This window comes from Bos grunniens, chromosome 2, assembly GCF_055505025.1.
Source record: "Bos grunniens cultivar Pamir isolate PY7600 chromosome 2, Bosgru_T2T1.0, whole genome shotgun sequence".
NCBI classification, from domain to species: domain Eukaryota; kingdom Metazoa; phylum Chordata; class Mammalia; order Artiodactyla; family Bovidae; genus Bos; species Bos grunniens.
This window is the reverse complement of record NC_141166.1, coordinates 48,909,321-48,930,167: the sequence shown is the minus strand read 5'-3', so window position 1 is coordinate 48,930,167 and position 20,847 is coordinate 48,909,321. Positions and strand designations below refer to the sequence as shown.

The 20,847-nt window shown below is 37.9% G+C and overlaps 1 protein-coding gene across 2 annotated transcripts in view; it reads right to left on the bottom strand.

Annotated features, from left to right (window-relative positions):
* SATB2 (SATB homeobox 2) overlaps positions 1-20,847 on the bottom strand; it is a 200,436-nt gene that overhangs the window by 67,339 nt on the left and 112,250 nt on the right. For both annotated transcript variants that reach the window (XM_086366667.1, XM_086366674.1), the window contains exon 7: positions 5,898-6,370. In XM_086366667.1, the coding sequence (XP_086222793.1) occupies positions 5,898-6,370 (473 nt within the window). The remainder of the gene's footprint in view (positions 1-5,897; positions 6,371-20,847) is intronic.

Here is a 20,847-nt window from a genome sequence, read left to right as displayed (position 1 = left end):
GAAGAAGTGTAAGCAAAGCCTCAGCCTCAGCCCAGTCTGCAGACAGCTCTGGAGTGAAAGTCACAGGTCAGCACTGTCCCTGCGACAGGAGGCAAGGAGCTGGGCTTTCATCCTCCTGCACCTATCAGACACCTATTAAGCGCTTCCAGCTCTCTGTCAGTGCAAGCAAAGGAAAATCCAGTAGGCTGAGGAAAGTCCTTTGAATGAAGAGCCCACCAGCAGACACCATGACTTAGAAGTAGGATAGGAGGCGGTGCTGGAGGAGTGAAGGATGGAAACCAGAGGAGGCTTGTGATCTGCCTCAGCCTCCTCCTGTGTATCATAGCACTTTGTGACCACAGGTAACAGAAATGCTTAGTAATGTGTCATAGGATTGCCAGAATATTAATGACCAAGTCAGAAAATATCACTTTTCTCCTACTATTCTCATAGGCTCCCATTTGTCATAAAAGTCTCCAGAAGTAGGGCTAACCTTTTCTTTCAGAAGACTAGCAAAGGAAAAAGTGATGTGCTCAGAGTATATTTTATATAAGGTCAGAATGGCAAAAATAGGCTTCCACCATGTAAGATGGAGCTTCTCTGCTGGCTCAGTAGTAAAGAATCTGCCTGCAATGCAGAAGATGTGGGTTTGATCCCTGGATGGGGAAGATCCCCTGAAGGAGGAAATGGTAACCCACTCCAGTATTATTGCCTGGGAAATCTCATGGACAGAGAAGCCTGGTGGGCTACAGTCCAGGGGGTAGCAAAGAGTCAGACACAACTCAGCAGCTGAACAACAACAACAAATCATGCGTGTGGCACAGACATGATGCACCACACTGCCACTCCCTGTATCTGGAATTATATTAGTCTCATGCTCACGCTGAAGATTCAATATCCTGGTACTGCATGATCTCAAATGTGCTGTTTCCCTTGCCTGGAACATGTGACTTAATTTATGTTCTTAGTTTAGACAGTATTAACAAACTAACAGAGAAGTGTAAGAAATAATAATAAATAAAATCAGAATGGCAAAAGGTTGTCGATCTCTGACTCTGGCAGAAGTCAGGACCTTGTCAAGAAGTATGGGTAGGAGATCATTTTATCAAACAAATGTATTTTCTGTTTTTAAAAGACAAGCTGATAAGAATTACAATGTATTAAAAAGCAAGTTCTTGGAAATACGGTTCCTTCCCCCTTAATTTTGTTATTTTACATCAACAAATGATATAGTGACAATGGATCAGACATACAAAGTAATTAAGTTTTTCCTTGAAGAACTGCTTTTTCAAACGCTATTTATTATGAATTTCAGTTTTTCATCTGGAAGTCTTAAACATGAAGAACTAGGCTTTTTTTTTTAACAACTCAATTCATTTGTGAACGCTGTGCATGTGATTTTTGTTCTACATGTACACATACACACATACAAAACAGAGAAATTAATTACTAGATTTATTCTTGGTCCAATCATCAAGAACAAATCCAGGAACACAAACTATAGTGTAACAAATCAAAATGCTTTTTACTGAATTTGATAATAAGTGAATAATAGATATCATGAACTATTTATGAAAAATACTCAGTAAACTGAGAATATGCTCCAGGGATCAGTGCATCTCCTGCACTGCAAGTGGATTTTTTACCCACCGAGCCACCGAAAAAGCCCAAGCATATACTACATATCAGTAAAACAACTGAGTACAAGACTAGAACTCGTCTTAGGTGTCCATCAAAAATAAATGGTTCTGATTCTGTTTGCTTTGAAGAAAAAAAAAAAAATGTTGAGATTCATTACTGTCCACAGATTAACAACTCATTTATGTTATTATCTACAAAGTTAATTTTTATTTTTTAACAAGTTATTTTATCACTCACATATTTCTGATTCCATTCAAGAGAGCCTATTATTTGGAAAATCCATGGTTGGTTTCATGGGGCATAGTAGACCATATCTTCCATTTAACAATGTTGCTGGTGAAACCCAGCTGTCCGACCTTTGCTGTAGTGACTACAGCATATACAGCAGAAACAATCTGCCTGTTGACCTCCAGCTTAGGTTCAAACTATGTCATTCTGTCAATACCATCTACCTTGATTAGGCTGGGCTTTATACACAACAGGTTATGATCCCAGAGGGATAAAAAGCTTTCCCAAATTAAAAGCAGAAATTTAAAATGAAATACTCATACATTCCTATGCATTTTCCACTTGAAATCCTCAAGGCAGGCCCATGAACTCAAGCTCATGTTGATTGAAAGTGAATGTTTGTTTCTGAGTGTAGCCATCTTACAAATTTAATCGCAGGAAGAAAATAATAAAATGTGTTCTGTGCTTCATTTAGACCTTTTATAACTTGGCACTTGAAAGATGGCAATGGCAAAGAAAAATCATTAATTCCAAAAAAACAGACAAAAAGGACTGTGCAGGAGAAGACAGGCCTCCAGGGCCCAGGGCTTTGGCAGAGCATTTCTTCCTACCAACACGGCCTGCCTTGGTCTAGCCTCATTGGGAGTCTTTTCTCATGCTTCATGCTATTTAGTAAACTGTATACTACATACACTAATTCTAAAATCCAAAGCAATACAACCATGCTCTCAAACTTATCCTTATCCAAAGGAGGTATATAAATAACCAGCAATAAAATGTTGACTAGCCTTGAAATGCCTATTCATGCACATGAATGATAGATGAAAGAGAGCACATACACACAGAGAACTGCAAAATATAGACTTAAGTACACATCCTTCTACTTCGTGTTTTATAATAGTATGAAACAGACTTGCTCAAGAAGATAAGCACTCCTATGGGCTCAATCCAGATAACTGTGGACACATACACGCTACCCTAGTACTTTAAGCCACAACAGAATAGTGGTTTAGTGACATCTGGAACACGTGTAGCCCTCTGTGAACCTCTGAACTCATTTTCAAATGATGCAACAGGCTCTGTCAATAACAGAATGTATACGTTAGCTAAGCGTCAAGGGAGCAGGAGGTTTCACCCCTCTTGGTCTCCCGCCATACCTAATCTGTCAGCACCAAATCTCAAGCAAGCCCACTGCCTTTCTTCCCTGATCCTACTCCTGCAGTTTCACCGTGGCTGAAGACTGTTACCAAACCACAATGGTTGGTTCCATCACTCGTTCATGCTGTTTGACTTCAGCTGAGGCCCAAGCTAATTCTTCTGTCTCAAATTGACTCCCTCTCACTTTCAGAACTGTCAACCCATTTCTGGTCTCCCTTTCAACACCAAATTTTGGAAAGAGTGATTTACAGCCACTGCTTCTGTATCCTTGACAGTTAATCACTCCTTAACTCCTAAATTCTGGCTCCTTCCCTCACCACTCTAATGAAATTATACTCTAAAGCTTGCCAAGGATTTCTCCCAACCAAACACCAAATCTCATGGCATGGTTTCAGACTTCCCCTCCCTAGACTCCGTAGTTTTCCCCACATGGAAGAGTCTCCTCTGGAGACTCTCAGCCCAAATCCTCTATACTTTATCAGCATCTCCCTTTTCTTCTACCTTCACCTGCCCCACCTCTCCTGGCATTTCGTGGTCTCTTTTCCTTGGTGTTAGTAGTGCTGGTGGCTTCTCCCCTCCCTCTGCTGTCCTGTTAAATTCCAGGTTTTGTGAATAAATTTCTAATCTCTTTCTCTGACCCTAACAACTATTTTTAGCACTAAACTCTTATTTTCAATGACTGCTACACATCTTTACTTAAGGAGTCTACTAGCACTTCAAAGTCAAATAGCCCAAAGTCAAAACAGCCCAAAATAATCACTTTAACCTTACTCCAACCATCTCTTTCAATGCCCTCCTTGATTCTCTAAATAATTACGCTTCATTGGTAGTCATGAGGTTCAAAGCCTAGCGTTATCTCTACTCCAGGCAGTTGCAATTTCTGTCAACTTTACTCTCACAATGCTTTTTGACATTACCCTCCACTCCATTGCCACCAGTCTTGTTCAAAACTTCTATGCATTTCAGCCGCACACATAAGGCAGCCTCCTAAGTAAAATTCCTACCCTCTTGATGGGAAAAAAAGTATTCCTAACATCCAATTCTGATCATTTGATGAAAGAATATCCCTACATAAAACCTTCAGTGGTTTCCACTGCTCATTAAACACAGTTCAAAGTTCTTAGCACGAACCTAAGATCTTTGTGGATCTGTTCTTCTACCTTTAAGTCATATTATCTAGCTTTGCTATCAACTATCAGCTGGTCCTGACTTTTTCTGACTCAACCCTTTTCTTGTGTGTGTGTGTGTGTGTGTGTGTGTGTGTTTTAACCTAAAATACCCTTCTTCTCCATGTTTGCCCATTAAATTTTATTCATCGTTCAAGGTCTAACTATCCAGAAACCTTCATACTCAAGTCAGTTGTTCACATATGTGTTCACTCACAATTTTTTTCATCTTTGCATCTGCAGAGAGCTTTGTTTCCTGCCTTGCATTTAGTAGGGTGACTAACTTAAACCCACTGTCCTCTTAAAGACTCACTTGCTTACTCACTTATTTACTCTACTGTAAGTATGCCTAACCCCAACTCCTCACAAATACCCATTGCAGTCACTGCTCACAATTATCTTACATTATTCTCCTGACTTCACATTTTATTTATCTGAGTACATTCTACTTTTCACTACCAGATTGTTACCTCCTTAAGATTAGGCACTTTTATTTTTTGGGTACTCATACAATTGGTCCTCTGTGTCTGTGGATGCAAAATCCACAGATAGGGCGGACCAACTGTACTGCACCATTTTACATAAGGGACTTGAGCATCTATGGGTTTTGGTATTTGCAAGGGTCCTGGAACCAAATTCCTACAGACACCAAAGGGACGATGGCATAAGAGCTAGATTGGCAGTTCTCAAAATGTGACCTAAGACCAGCATCAGGACCAGCTGGGATCTTGTTAGACATGCAAATTTCTGGGTCCCACCCTAGACCTGTGAATCAGAAACTCTAGGAAGTGGGCCAGCAATCTAACAGTCTTCCAAGTAATTCTAATGCACACTCACATTTAGTACTGGTGGGAAAGAACTTCTTGATTATAAGCAGCCTTCAATAAAATAAGACATAGCTAAACCGTTCACTGTCTATCATTTAATATTATATTGGCATATAATTCTCTCAAAATATTAAAAATATGAGTCAACTACCAATTACTACGTTGTGCTAAGTCGTTTCAGTCATGTCCAACTCTGTGTAACCCTATGGACTGTAGACCTCCAGGCTCCTCTGTCCATGGGGATTCTCTGGGCAAGAATACTGGAGTGGGCTGCCAAGTCCTCCTCCAGGTAATTTTCCCAACCCAGAAATTGACCTGTCTCTCTTACGTCTCCTGCACTGACAGGCGGGTTCTTTACCACTAGCACCACTTGGGAACCCCTTTATCAATACTACTTTACCAGTATCTTAAATCTAACTTATACATTTTGAAGGGTTTATTAAAAATTATGAAAATGATAACATATAATAATATTTTTTGTAAAGTTCAAAGATACAGTAAGTTTAGAACTAGTTTTTTTAAAAATAAAAACAAGGAATGATAATCACAAAATTCAAGATCAGGGTTACATCTGGGGAAAGTAAATGGAAAAGAGGGCGGAAGGAGAAGTACATAAAGAGACCCACGTCACTAGTAACATTTCAGGTGCTGAGTTGGGTAGTGAGTTCACAGATATTCATTACGTCACTGAAATTAATCATAGCCAAGCGTAGATCAATGGTGATAGTATTTCACGAACTAAAGATTATTAATTAATATGATTCTATGTGCTCTGAGATCCACAGAAAAATTTTAAAGAGATAAACAATATTTGTCACAACGTGTCCATAGTATTAACATGATACATGATATATCATTAACATGATATAAACATTATGATGTTTAATGCTAATGGTACCTGTGTGCGATTGAATGCCACTCTTGCAAAGACAGCTTGGGACACACTGGCTCTCTTCAACTCATCTCTGACTTGCTGGTAGATATCTGGAGATACTTCCACAGAGGAGTTGGTTGGCTCTGGCTTAACTGCTCTGGGAATGGGTGGGTGGTTCAAGAACTGCTGGTTGATGGCTTGAGGATGCTGGTGAGCCAGAAGCCGGCTAACGGCAATCTGTTGGTTGATCAGATGGGCCATGGCAATTTGTTGCCTGACAAGTTGTGGACTGAGCTGGGGAGAAAGAAGACCAGGGCTCATGATGGGCTGTAATGCGGGCACTTGGTTTCGGATTGGAGTACTGTGGTGGATTTGGCTATGAGGAGACTGTTCGTTGGTTTTCCCCAGGGAGGCCAGCTGGTTCATATTTGGTAAATGCATTGGACGCTGGCCCAGAACACAATAGTCTGAAAGGTTTTCTCGTTCCACTCTTTCCACTGTTAAGAGATAAAAATGATAATTTGTCATTATCATCATTAGTATAATTTGTTGCTGATACATGTAGTTTTAAATTATATTTTTGGTATATTAATTAAAAAGATTTTTTTCATACAAAGCTGGAAGACCCAGAGTAAAAGTGAGTCATCTTTTCCTGAAAAAATGTTACAATAATAGATTTTTCCATAGGTTATGATATGAAAATAAAAATATTTGCCTTTTTTAAATTTCTAAAAGTAGGCATTCTATTAAATAGCCAAGACAGAAATGGTTATTACAAATTCTAAATCTTCTCATGTTTCCAACCTCTATCACCTCCTTCATCATCCACTGTGGTAAAAAAAAAAAAAAAAAAAAGCTGTTTTAATCTTCTGTAGTTTGTGGTTAATTGTGCAGTTCATGAGTATCATGAAATGTCAAGAACAACATCTTCTGCCAAATTAATTACTATGCAGGTCAGGAAGCAACAGTTAGAACTGGACATGGAACAACAGACTGGTTCCAAACAGGAAAAGGAGTACGTCAAGGCTGTATATTGTCACCCTGCTTATTTAACTTATATGCAGAGCACATCATGAGAAATGCTGGGATGGAAGAAGCACAAGCTGGAATCAAGATTGCTGGGAGAAATATCAATAACTTCAGATATGCAGATGACACCACCCTTATGGCAAAAAGTGAAGAGGAACTAAAAAGCCTCTTGATGAAAGTGAAAGTGGAGAGTGAAAAAGTTGGCTTAAAGCTCAACATTCAGAAAACGAAGATCATGGCATCTGGTCCCATCGCTTCATGACAAATAGATGGGGAAACAGTGGAAACAGTGTCAGACTTTATTTTGGGGGGCTCCAAAATCACTGAAGATGGTGACTGCAGCCATGAAATTAAAAGACACTTACTCCTTGGAAGGAAAGTTATGACCAACCTAGATAGCATATTGAAAAGCAGAGACATTACTTTGCCAACAAAGGTCTGTCTAGTCAAGGCTATGGTTTGTCCAGTGGTCATGTATGGATGTGAGAGTTGGACTGTGAAGAAAGCTGAGCGCCGAAGAATTGATGCTTTTGAACTGTGGTGTTGGAGAAGACTCTTGAGAGTCCCTTGGACTGCAAGGAGATCCAACCAGTCCATTCTAAAGGAGATCAGTCCTGGGTGTTCTTTGGAAGGACTGATGCTGAAGCTGAAACTCCAGTACTTTGGCTACCTCATGCAAAGAGTTGACTCATTGGAAAAGACTCTGATGCTGGGAGGACTTGGGGGCAGGAAGAAAAGGGGATGACAGCGGATGAGATGGCTGGATGGCATGACTGACTTGATGGACGTGAGTTTGAGTGAACTCCAGGAGTTGGTGATGGACAGGGAGGCCTGGTGTGCTGCGATTCATGGGGGTCGCAAAGAGTCGGACACGACTGAGCAACTGAACTGAATAAAAAATCTCACATAAATACTATTATACAACTATGGAGACATTTATATAAAAGGCCTGTCTCATAGTATACCCTTTCAACTCCTCACTTGGTATCTTTTCTATAGGAATGTATCTTTAAGACATGGATATTTTAATGATTGTGATATGCACCAGAATAAGAAAAAGTCTCACAAAATTAATAATATCACCTTGATTTGCCATTTGTTTGCTAGGACCAGTGCATTCTCTTGGAAAAACCCTGTTAGCCTTTAACCTACTTTTAAGATTGCCAAGAAAAATATCAATAACCTCAGATATGCAGATGACACCACCCTTATGATAGACAGCAAAGAAACTAAAGAGCCTCTTGATGAAAGTGAAAGACGTGAGTGAAAAAGTAAGATCATGGCATCCGGTCCCATCACTTCATGGCAAATAGATGGGGAAACAATGGGAACAGTAAGAGACTTTATTTTCTTGGGCTCCAAAATCACTGCAGATAGTGACTAAAACCATGAAATTAAAAGACACTTGCTCCTTGGAAGAAAAGCTATGACCAACCTAGATGGCATGTTAAAAAGCAGAGACACTACTTTGCCAACAAAGGTCCATCTAGTCCAAGCTATGGTTTTTCCAATTGTTATGTACGGATGTGAGAGTTGGACTATAAAGAAAGCTGAGCGCCGAAGAATTGATGCTTTTGAACTGTGGTGTTGGAGAAGACCCTTGAGAGTCCCTTGGACTGCAAGGAGATCCAACCAGTCAATTCTAAAGGAAATCAGCCCTGAATATTCATTAAAAGGACTGATGTTGAAGCTGAAATTCAAACACTTTGGCCACCTGATGCAAAGAACTGACTCACTGGAAAAGACCCTGATGCTGGGAAAGATTGAAGGCAGGAGGAGAAGGGGACGACGAGGATGAGATGGTTGGATGGCATCACCGACTCAACGGACATGAATCTGAGTAAGCTCCGGGAGTTGGTGATGGACAGGGAAGCGTGACTAAGTGACTGAACTGAAGTGAACTGATTTACTATTAAATAAAATTCTCCCTTTCTCCAGGTTATTTTTCTTATATGTTTTATTGTACTTTAGTAAAGATTTAAGGAATAACTTTGAAAGGGAGAAAAAGGAAAGTATCATATATGTTCAAACAAGAGGCAGTCTTTTCTTCCCTCAGGAATATTTCACAAGAAAGACTCACATCAAAAAAGAAAAAAAAAGTCACATCATATCAAATCAAATCCTTATCTAAATCTCTGTATTACATTATTATGTAAAGTTAAGGTTTGTTTGGGGAAAACACATTAGGCTGAATCAACCTCTATCTTTGCCAGCTTTAAATGCTTGTGGATATAATCTAACAAAAACTGTGTTATGCTGTTGTTTTTATTTTGACACTCTGCTTGTGCTATTCTGTGAATATTTCCCCAGGCCTGAACCCAGGCCCTGGCAGTGAGAGCATGTAATACCAACCACGGGGCTGCCAGGGAATTCCCCAAAAATCTGATAAAGCAAAAATTCTGCATGGAAGTAATTTTTTCTTACAATTGGAAATGTTGTATATGATTATGCAAAAGTGTATTGATATAACTTTAAAGAAAACTACTTTGAGTGATTACATGCTAGAAAGCAGAAAAGTATTCACCTGTAAGACAAATTTTTTAAATAATTGCACCTTTCAATATGCAAACAGTGCTTGTAAATTGGCACATGGCTTACAGTGATAGAGTCATAATTGATCAAAAAAGTACTGAGTCTCACATACTAAGATAACGAACATATAGCTGCCAGGGGAAAGGGGCAGTTAGGGAGTCTGGGATGATCGTGTATACACTGCTATATTTAAAATGGATAACCAGCAAGGACCTATTGCATAGCACTCTGCTAAATGTTATGTGATAGTCTGGATGGGAGAGAGGCTTGGGGGAAAATGCGTACATGAATACGTATGGCAGAGTTCCTTCATTGTTGGCCTGAAACTATCACAACACTGCTAACTTGCTATACCCTAATACAAAATAAAGTTCAAAACAAAAAGTACTGAATCTCAAAATATTTAGGCAAAAGTGATGTGTGCTGGAAAACTGGGTAAGATGACTCAAAACAGGGAATTTAGAGATGACAAAGTCACTAGAATCAAATCATACGTAAAGTATTTGAAAAAAATCAATCAAGAAAGTAATATTTCTAAATTAATATTTCATATAACGTGATTTTTAAATACATACAAGGAAGTAATATCTGCTCATTTTATTACATGTCTAAAGATTTTGTATATTTAAAACTTCTAACTGGTAAAGCACATAGACATCCATATCTTGGGAGCACCTTATATTCAGACATATACAATATTTTTTCATGATTTTTTAAAAAACTGAATGGTGCTTAACTTTCCTATGAACTCCTAAATAAGTCAAAAGTTTACTTCAAACTTCTTTAAGACTTCAATTTATAACTTAATCCTTTCGATGTAACTCATGTATTTTGTATTCACCTTTCCTTCATAAAGTTCAAGGTAAACAAATTATTTTAATCTTATCCTCTAAAGGCAAACATTTTTCAGGTATTGTAATAAGACACACTTAAAATCAAACCAAGCAAATAGTTAAGAGACTTTAAGCAAGGTAATCTAACACAGTTTTCATAGGACAGAAGTTGCTATTGTAAGTTCCTCACTGAAAGAAGTGAAGAGGGTATGGAAGAAGGTATTCCGTGCAAAGGGAAATCAAAAAAAAGCTAAAGTAGCAATGCTCATATCAGACAAATAGACTTTAAAGACTGTTAGAAGAGACAAAAAAGGACACTATACAATGATCAAGAGATCAATCCAAAAAGAAGATGTAACAGTTGTAAATATACATACAACAAACAGTAGCACCTAATATATAAGGCAAATGCTAACAGCCATAAAAGGAGAAATTAACACAATAATAGTGGGTGACTTTAACACTCCACTTTTGTCAATGGACATATCATCCAAACAGAAAATCAGTAAGGAAACAAAGGCCTTAAATGTTACATTAGACCAGATGGACTTAACTGATTTTTATAGAGCATTCTATTGAAAAATAACAAAATACACATTTTTCCCAAGTGCACATGGAATATTCTCCAGGATCAACCATGTGCTGGGACACAAAGCAAGCCTTGGTAAATTTAAGCAAATTAAAATTGTATCAGGCATCTTTTCTGACCATGTGCTATGAGATTAGAAATAAACTACAAGAAAAAAACTATTTAAAAAAAAAAAACACAAATAGGTGGAGGCTAAATAAGATGTTACTAAATAACTAATGAATCACTGAAGAAATCAAGGAGGAAATAAAGTATCTAGAAACAAATGAAAATGAAAGCACAATGATCCAAAACCTATGGAATGCAGCAAAAGCAGTTCTAACAGGAAAGTATAGCAATACAATCTTACCTCAGGAAATAAGAAAAATCTCAAATAACAACCAAACCTTACACCTAAAGCAACTAGAGAAAGAAAAACAAACAAACAAAAAACCTAAAGTTAGCAGAAAGAAAAAAAAAAAGCATAAACATCAGAGTAGAAATAAATAAAACAGAGACAAAGAAGACAATAGCAAAAATCAATGAAACTAAAAGTCGGTTCTTTGAAAAGATAAACAAAATTGATAAACCTTTAGCCAGACTCATCAAGAAAAAAAAGAGAGGACTCAAATGAATAAAGCTAGACATGAAAAAGGAAACTTTACAACTGACACCACAGAAATACAAAAGATCATAAGAGATTTCCACAAGCAACTGTATGCCAATAAAACGGACAACCGGAAAGAAATGGACAAATTCTTAGAAAGTCACAAGCTCCCAAGACTGAATTAGGAAGAAATAGAAAACATTAGCAGACCAATCACAAGCACTGACCCTCCCAACAAACAAAAGTCCCAGATGGCTACACAGGTGAATTCTATCAAACATTTAGAGAAGGGCTAACCCCCATCCTTCTGAAAAGGTTCCATAAATTGCAGAGGAAATAAAATTCCCAAACTCATTTTACAAGGCCACCATCACCCTTATACCAAAATCAGATAAAGGTGCTACAAAAAAAAAAAAAAAGATTATACGCCAAATATCACTGATGAATATAGATGCAAAAATCCTCAACAAAATACTAGCAATCTGAATTCAATCAAGTGGAATATATCCCTGGGATGCAAGGATTTTTCAATATCCACAAATTTATCAATGTGATACACCACATCAATAAATGAAGAACAAAGTTTCCAGAATAAAGTCATACTTTTCAGGCAGAAATACTTGCCCTCAGACATTCAATTCACTTTTGTTTGCTTGCTTTTTAATTCAGCCAAAATAAAGGCAAATTCAAGTTAGTATATTATGTTTTCAGGTACGTAAGAAGTAGACATTTTATTCATTTCTTTTTCTACTAAAAAAAAAAAGAAGAAGAAATATCCTGTTAATGCAAACATTCTTTGATCAAAAGCTAATTTTCCAAAATGTCACTATTTTCATTTTTCAGTACTTAATTACATTTGAGTTACTTTCTTGAGCTCTGTGAAATCTCTATGATACTGGTGCAATAAGAATCAGAATAACATCAGTCCATATTCCTTTAAGATTCAGTCAGTTCAGTTCAATTCAGTCGTTCAGTCGTGTCCGACTCTTTGAGACCCCATGGACTACAGCATGCCAGCTTCCCTGTCCATCACCAACTCCCGGAGTTTCCTCAAACTCATCTCCACTGAGTCGGTGATGCCATCCAACCATCTCATTCTCTGTCATCCCCTTTTCCTCCTGCCTTCAATCTTTCCCAGCATCAGGGTCTTACTTCTAATGAGTCAGTTCTTCACATCCTTTAAGATTATACATAATAATTCCCCTTTTCTAATGAGTTCCCAGATCCTTATAATTTCATATAGTTTAGAACAGTGACTGAGGAAGTATCTTTCTAGTGACATGTGGCCACACCATGAAGTACTAACTCATTAGTAAACCATAATGAAGGCATTGCAAATTCAAATGCCTACACAGCCAGGTAGAGCACAACAGCCAGGGAAGCCAGCCACAGAGATACTTGGAGAGAAAGTCTTCCAGTCCAAAGAGAGTAGTCACTACCTTGACTCAGCCAGTTGTCTTTCTCATATTGTCATTTCTTTAGATGTTGTTTCCAAAAATAATATTTTTTTTAAATCTGGATTTTTGCAGGATAGCTCCTAAATTTAGAAACTGGCAAATAACTCTATTTTCAAAACACAAGAAAAGCCAAACAAAATACTTCTGAAAACTAGGTTCTGCCCATACACAGGTTACCAGTGTTAAAATTTTACCTATGAGAATAAAGATACCCTCTATGTTGTTAAAGATGTTAAAGCAAACCTTATTCAGGAGCATCACAACAGGTCTAGGGACCACTGCAATGGGATATTACAGTCGGGGAAACAGACTGGGGCCAACTCCAAAAACAGCATGAGAAAGTGGGAATGTACAGCCAAGGAAGAGTCTGGGGGTCAGAGGTGGAAAATAACCAAAAGGAAACGTCATGAGTAAGAAGGATTCTAGCTAAACTGAACTAACAGGATTCTTTGCTGAAGACAGGCCAGGGTGATCAGACATCACCTAGGGGATGTTAGAGGATGAGGAACCCGATAAGAATGAGATATCGAGGCTGATCAGATATCAAGCAGGTTGTGGTTAAACTGACTTAGCAGGGTTCTCATAAAACTGGATTTTACAAGGAAGTGCACAGATGGGCCTAGGAAAAGGTTCAAGAGCTTGTCTTAAGTTTGGTCAAGGAATGAGGCTTCATCAACATTTCCCGGGCCTTGACAGCTCTATCAATAAAAGTCAAATTCTTTACTTCAAATAATAAAGAAAAAAAATCATCATCCCAACTTTAAAAATGGCTGAAAATCAAATGATCACCAACAGGCTTTATTTTTACTGAACAAGGCTGGTCATAGTTTCAGGAGTAGTTTGCATAGATTTTGTCAAATCTGAAAAACATTTTCTTCTGCTGCCACTCTTATACAAATAATATCAGAATAATATTTTAGCCTCTTATGTCACAGAAATAAGAATACAAATACTTGAAAAAAAAAAGTCAGAGGAGCATCACATTGTACCAGACTCAACCTGAAAAGTAAGCTTGAACATTCATTACTTCTTTTCTCTCTTCTTTCTGACCTTCCTCCCATCCTTCCTTTCATTCCTCTCTTCCTCCTTCCCTCTCTTCTTCCCCTGTTCTTTCTTTTTAAATTACTTGAAAATAATCATAGTGACTAAAATGTAGACATAACAGCAGTGCCTGATTTTGTATTTTGCTTTTTCACTCTGATGGAAAATATCATGTTAAGCCTGACTTAAATTAAACCAAGACCAAAGGTAAGCCCTGGTCCTAACGGTTCATCTTATCTCTACAACACTTAGCGATGGATCAGAAATCCTAAAAAACATAAAGAATAAAATGAAGTGCTGCCTCTCATAGCAAAAGCAATGCTCCCATTCATAACAGAACACATCCTCAATAAAGCCAAAATGCTTACTTATTAAAGAGACATTAAAAATACAACTGCTTCCAGAGTTTTACATCAGAGCTGCAATTTAATTCACAGTGAATTTGATTCTCAGTTCAGTTCAGTGGCTTAGTCGTGTCCGACTCTTTGCGACCCCATGAATTGCAGCACGCCAGGCCTCCCTGTCCATCACCAACTCCCAGAATTCACTCAAACTCAACGTCCATCGAGTCAGTGATGCCATCCAGCCATTTCATCCTCTGTCATCCCCTTCTCTTCCTGCCCCCAAGTCCTCCCAGCATCAGAGTCTTTTCCAATGAGTCAACTCTTCGCATGAGGTAGCCAAAGTACTGGAGTCTCAGCGTTAGCATCATTCCTTCCAAAGAAATTCTTTAGAATGGACTGGTTGGATCTCCTTGCAGTCCAAGGGGCTCTCAAGAGTCTTCTCCAACACCACAGTTCAAAAGCATCACTTCTTCGGCGCTCAGCTTTCTTCACAGTCCAACTCTCACATCCATACATGACCACTGGAAAAACCATAGCCTTGACTAGACAGACCTTTGTTGGCAAAGTAACGTCTCTGCTTTTGAATATACTATCTAGGTTGGTCATAACTTTCCTTCCAAGGAGTAAGCGTCTTTTAATTTCATGGCTGCAATCACCATCTGCAGTCATTTTGGAGCCCAAAAAAATAAAGTCTGACACTGTTTCCACTGTTTCCCCATCTATTTGCCATGAAATGATGGGACCAGATGCCATGATCTTCGTTTTCTGAATGTTGAGCTTTAAGCCAACTTTTTCACTCTGCTCTTTCACTTTCATTAAGAGGCTTTTTAGTTCCTCTTCACTTTCTGCCATTGATTCTACTGTTGCCAAAGTCCGTAAAGGTAATTTGTGGAATGAGAAGTGCCTGGGAAGGAATGATGTTCCCAGCTTAAAGTACAAGTCCCCAGCATGTGGCAAGTGGGGCTGAAACACTGCCGTGTTTAGTAGCAGAGCAGCTTTCTGTAGCTATTTTAACCTCTGGAGAAGGGTCCCAGTCCTCGGGCCTTGCAGCTGGGTAGTTCAGATCTGGAGTCTGCTCAAGTTTCTGAGAAACTCACAGTTCCTGGAGGATCTTGCTAATTCCTTTGAAGTTCCTGGGACTCAGTGAAAATAACAAAGACTGGGAACTACTATCTAACCATCCTCTGAGCTTCTGGGGTTGTATACAACTCCAAATAGATGTCCTAACCAAGAGCACCCTATGAACATTAGCTATTCAATGCCCAAGACTGCTGGCTATGATAGGTTATTCACAGTCAAGAAAGTTGTACTCCACCCCAGGGATTTATTTGCATTACAATGAAAAGGTATTTGGTTCAAAAAAAAATCTCATTTTATTTCATGCAATTTCACAGTACATCCAGGAAATCAAGTGTTTAAGAATCACAAATCCCTGACATACACATATATATTTTAGAAGGTTGCAGAAACATTTTCAATGCTCAAAAAATATATGTCTATATGTAAATCTTGTCATATTCCTATCTGGCACTTAGTTTTTTATTATAATGTCTTTATTGCAGCCTGGGGTAAATATGTTTTCAGCTATTGGGAAAGATGTATGGCATAAAAGTTAACAGCAGAGATTTCTTAGCCAGACTGCCAGGGCTTAAATCTCAGCTTGCCCATTTGGTAGATATGCGACTATGGATAGGTTACTTAACTTCCTTGTGCCTTAGGACATTCAATGTGGGTTAAAAAGTATGCCTACCTTGAAGGATTATTGTGCAGATTAAATGAATTAATATATGTCAACACTTAGAACAGTATCTGGCACTATGGAGTGTTTGTCATTACTGTTAATATCCACCTTGTTTGTGTGTCTGTGTGTGTGTGTACTGACATATGTACACACATGGATGTACATTGCACATTTCAGGTCTGTGTCAAAGACATTAAAAATACGGTCCTATGAAACAGCAAAATTTATATTTCGTGGAAACTGTTAGAAATACAAATTCAGAATCTCTTCGAGTTTTTATGTATACCAAATTTCCAATTCTTATGTAAAGTTTGAGAATCAATGCCTATATCATTTTTGCTTTTACTTACTGTCTTTCAAGGGTATACAAGATATAGCTGCCAGGTGATTTTCATGTAATCTGAAATTTGAGAATCCTGTTCTGTATTGTCCGGGCTTTATGTTGTTGTCTTTTGATGCAAGACATTTATAACTGTCATATTTCTTTTTTTTTTTTCTCTAAACCCTAATGACATTAAGGATTCAATCTTACTGAACTGTCACTATATTATTAAAGCTGGTTAAGTGGTAAGTATTAATCGTGTCTGACTCTTTGTGACCCTGTGGACTATAGCCCGCCAGGCTCCTCTGTCCATGGAATTCTCCAGACAAGAATACTGAAGTGGGTAACCATTCCCTTCTCCAGAGGATCTTCTCGATCCAGGGATCAAACCCAGGTCTCCTGCATTATAGGCAGATTCTTTACAGTCTGAACCACCAGAAAAGCCCTCACTGTATTATAAATGTATCAAAACATTTTGAATTTTCTTCTCTATGATGTATCTTTAGTTTTTGTTGATGATCATATTATACTGAAGAAGCATTGATTGGACCTGATATTAGAAAACTGCACTCAAATCTACATTCTAATTCTTACTAGCTCTGAGACCTCCTTTTGAGCAAGTTGGAGATTTCTCTGGATCTTAGTTTTACTGTAGGGAAAATATCATTATCTTAGAATTGTAAGGGTAAATTTTAGATGATCAGTATCTACATGAAAGGTCTTTGTTTAAATGTTACTGTACATTTCAGGAAATGTCTATATAATTATGATTAACAGATTAGCTTTGCCATTTCAAAATTAGGACATTCTGACCATTCTGACCTGATTAGAACATTCTAACCAGTGTCTGCTGTTTCCCAAGGGTCATCTGAGGAATTGCAACTTTTCCTTTGGTTTAAGTAACAATGGCATGTTATATCATATTGCTTTTTAAAACAAATCACTATAGCTTAAAAGAATTCATTGTCAATTTAGAATCATATGCTTCAAAGCACATGAAGGAATGTGTTAGATTTAGCTTCTCCAAATGAGGCTTAATAGTTCATATCTTGACTTTCAAATTAGGAGACAGCAGAATAGATGGGAAATAAAATGACAACCTCCCAACTTTGGAAATTAAATTTATAGGAATACTATATAAATACAGCTTTAAGTTTCAAAATTACTATAAATAAAAAATGGAAAGAAAATTTAAGGAATAAAACATGCTTTAACTATATACAAGTTACATTCACATTAAACATAAAAAAGAAGAAAAGGGTCCTACAGTATTTTTTTCTAATTGAAGAATGAAAGTGATAGTCACTCAGTCATGTCTGAGTCTTTGTGACCCCATGGACTATATAGCCCACCAGGCTTCTCTGTCCATGGGATTTTCCAGACAACACTGGAATGGGATGCCATTTCCTTCTTCAGGGGATCTTCCCAACCCAGTGATCGAACCTGGCTCTCCAGCATTGCAGGCACACTCTTTACCATCTGAGCCACCAGGGAAGCCCCAACTGAAGAACAGTTGATTTACAATATTGTATTGGTTTCAAGCATACAACAAAGTGATTCACTTATACATACATGTGTATATATCTATATTATTTTTCCAATTATTTTCCATTATAGTTAATTACATGATATTGAATATAGTTCCCTGTACTATATAGTAAATCTTTGTTGTTTTACACACAGAGAGAACTAAAAGAAACATAGGGGCTTCCTGGATGACTCAGCAGTAAAGAATTCGCCTGCAATGCAGGAGATCAGGAGATGTGGGTTTGATCCCTGGGTAGGAAGATCCCCTGGAGGAGGAAATGGCAACCCACTCAGTATTCTTGCCTGGAAAATCCCATGGATGGAGAACCCTGGCAGGCTACAATCCAAAGGGTGGCAAAGCATGCATGCAAAAGAAACACACAAACACACAAAATAGCTTTTTTTTCTTCAGCCTATTGCTTCTCTGTTAGATTCATTGTTTTTATTACTTCTATCTGCTATAGATGCTATAAAAAAGTAAATCCAGAAAAATTTCAGTACTCAAAATATACTCAAGTGACTTTATGCCCCAAAGTATACTTTCTGAAGAGGATTTATGAGCAAAGGGTGAAGCCATATACATAGAGTTAGCATACATATTAGCATTAGCATACATATCTGCTAATCAAATCAAGATGGCACAGGATAGGTGCAAAGAAGAGCAAACTGGGATTTTTAAAGCCTAAGTTCTAACTAGCTGGGGGATTTGGGGATGACCTGCAAAATGAGAAAGATTACCTGTAAACTGGTTTTAAAGCAACCTTCCAGGTTACTCATCTAATAAAGAGTATTGTTGCTAGGATTTTCAAAGCAATTCCCTGGCAATATCTGCTGTTTTTTGACTCCTTGGCAAAAATTAAGACTTAACTCATGATATCTCTCTTTGGGAAACTCCCCAATGCAACAATAGTAGTTTAGTAGTTTATACACTGGTAGTAACAGCAGTTGTAGTATTGCTCTTGCAAGTTTATCTGTCAACACTGCTTAAAAGACTGATAATTTTTTCCAGAAACATGAACCAAGTGTTTCAATGCAAACCTTAACAAAATTGCCTTTGAGAAAGAAGCCCTAGGGTTTTGTCCATAGTTATAATGAGTAGAAAGCAATGAATTGGGTAAAAGGCTTTGCAATGAGAAATTTCTGGAATTTCTGGCCTATGGATTTTTTCCTTAAACCATTAAGATGCTTATGCAAATGTAAACAGATTAGCAAGAATGAGTGCTAATGGATTCCATAATAAGCTAACACTCTAAGTATTCACCAGAACAAATCCTGGAAACCCTGGATAGAAGAGTACAGCCAAATAAAAATTTGGGTGGGAGGAGTGAAGAATAATTCATTTCTCTGTGACTCCTTCAGCCTCAGAAAGTACTCTAGAAGCAATTCTACAAGGTAAGACAAAGGCTGACCATGTGACACTCTTTGTAGAAACGTTGCCAATCAAATCAATAGTTTGGAATGGGTACTCACATCTTGAGCATAGGGAAAAGATATTCTTGAGCATACCACTGCTGTGGATTTCCAAACCTCCACCCCAAGATCCTTGCTCCCTCAACCCTAACCCCCAAACCTTGTATCCTAATTTTAAGGATAATGATCCTGTCTAATACCAGAGAAGTTAGATAACTTGTTCAAGGTCAAATAGTAGTCCAAATGTAGACAAATATTTAGCAAAAATTAAAATGATTAGAGCTACTGGCTTTGGTCTTATAAGCATAATAAACAAATCACAGGGCCAGTAAAAACTAATGTTTGTTTGTTAGTTTTTTCTCTTTTTCTGCATAACTCAAAGTGAAGTTCTCAGGGACTAAATGCTTCACAAGTACTTTTGTTGTATTTCGTTTAGAGAAAAATATTTTTATTCTTAGTGTACTGCAGATAACTTCAAGCCTTCTATCATTTATATAGTAGTTGAGGTACTGAGCTAACCCTTAACACATCACTGTCATTTAATTCTCACATAAAAATTATATCACATAGATATCATTATGCCACTTTATTGAAGAAGTTGAAGATCAGTGGAAAAAAAAAGAAAACATAAATTTATTAAATAAAGCAAGTAATAGAACTCAAACTTATGTCTTTAGGACCTTAAAGCCTCTGTCCCACTGCTTATGTTAAACTTCCCAAGTTGGGGTATGTGGCTGCTATTCATTTTAGGGTTTGAGTCAGGACTTACCAACTTTCCAACAGACAAGTCCTGCTTTCTGTTTGTACATGTGTGTGCAGGTGTGCATGCGGTCCATACATGCAGAGGTGACATGATGAGTGGATGAGTTATCTGAATGGTAGGGGCTCTCCCTGCAGGCTAAACTCTGTGCCCTGTAAACCTTCCTGATGCGACAGACTGCAGAAGCCAGTCGGTTCTGAACGGTGAGGAAATTACTGATTTTTCCCAACTGCATGAGCTAATCACTAAAATAGGATTATTCACATTTGCTTTTTAATTGTTTTAATTCATAGGATAGAATTTATTAACTACTTTGTACTTATTTATTAGTCAGCTACTATGTATCAGGTCCTTGTGAGTCCCTTGGACAGCAAGGAGATCAAACCAGTCAATCCTAAAGGAAATCAACCCTGAATATTCATTGAAGGGACTCATGCTGAAGCTGAAGCTTCAATACTTTGGCCACCTGATATGAACAGCCAACTCACTGGAAAAGACCCTGATGCTGGAAAAGACTGAAGACAAAAGGAGAAGAGGGTAGCAGAGGATAAGATGGTTGGATAGCATCACCAATTCAATGGACATGAACTTGGGGGAACTCCAGGAGCTGGTGAGGGACAGGGAGGTCTGGCATGTCACAAAGAGTCAGACATGACTTAGCGACAAACAACAACACATACCAGTTATAATGACAGCCCCTACAGATATAGTACTGAATAATACTAGCTTGAAAGAGCTCTATCTATAGATTTGCTTCAGACAGTTTAACAGCTTGGTACACAGAGATGGACCTGTAGCAACTG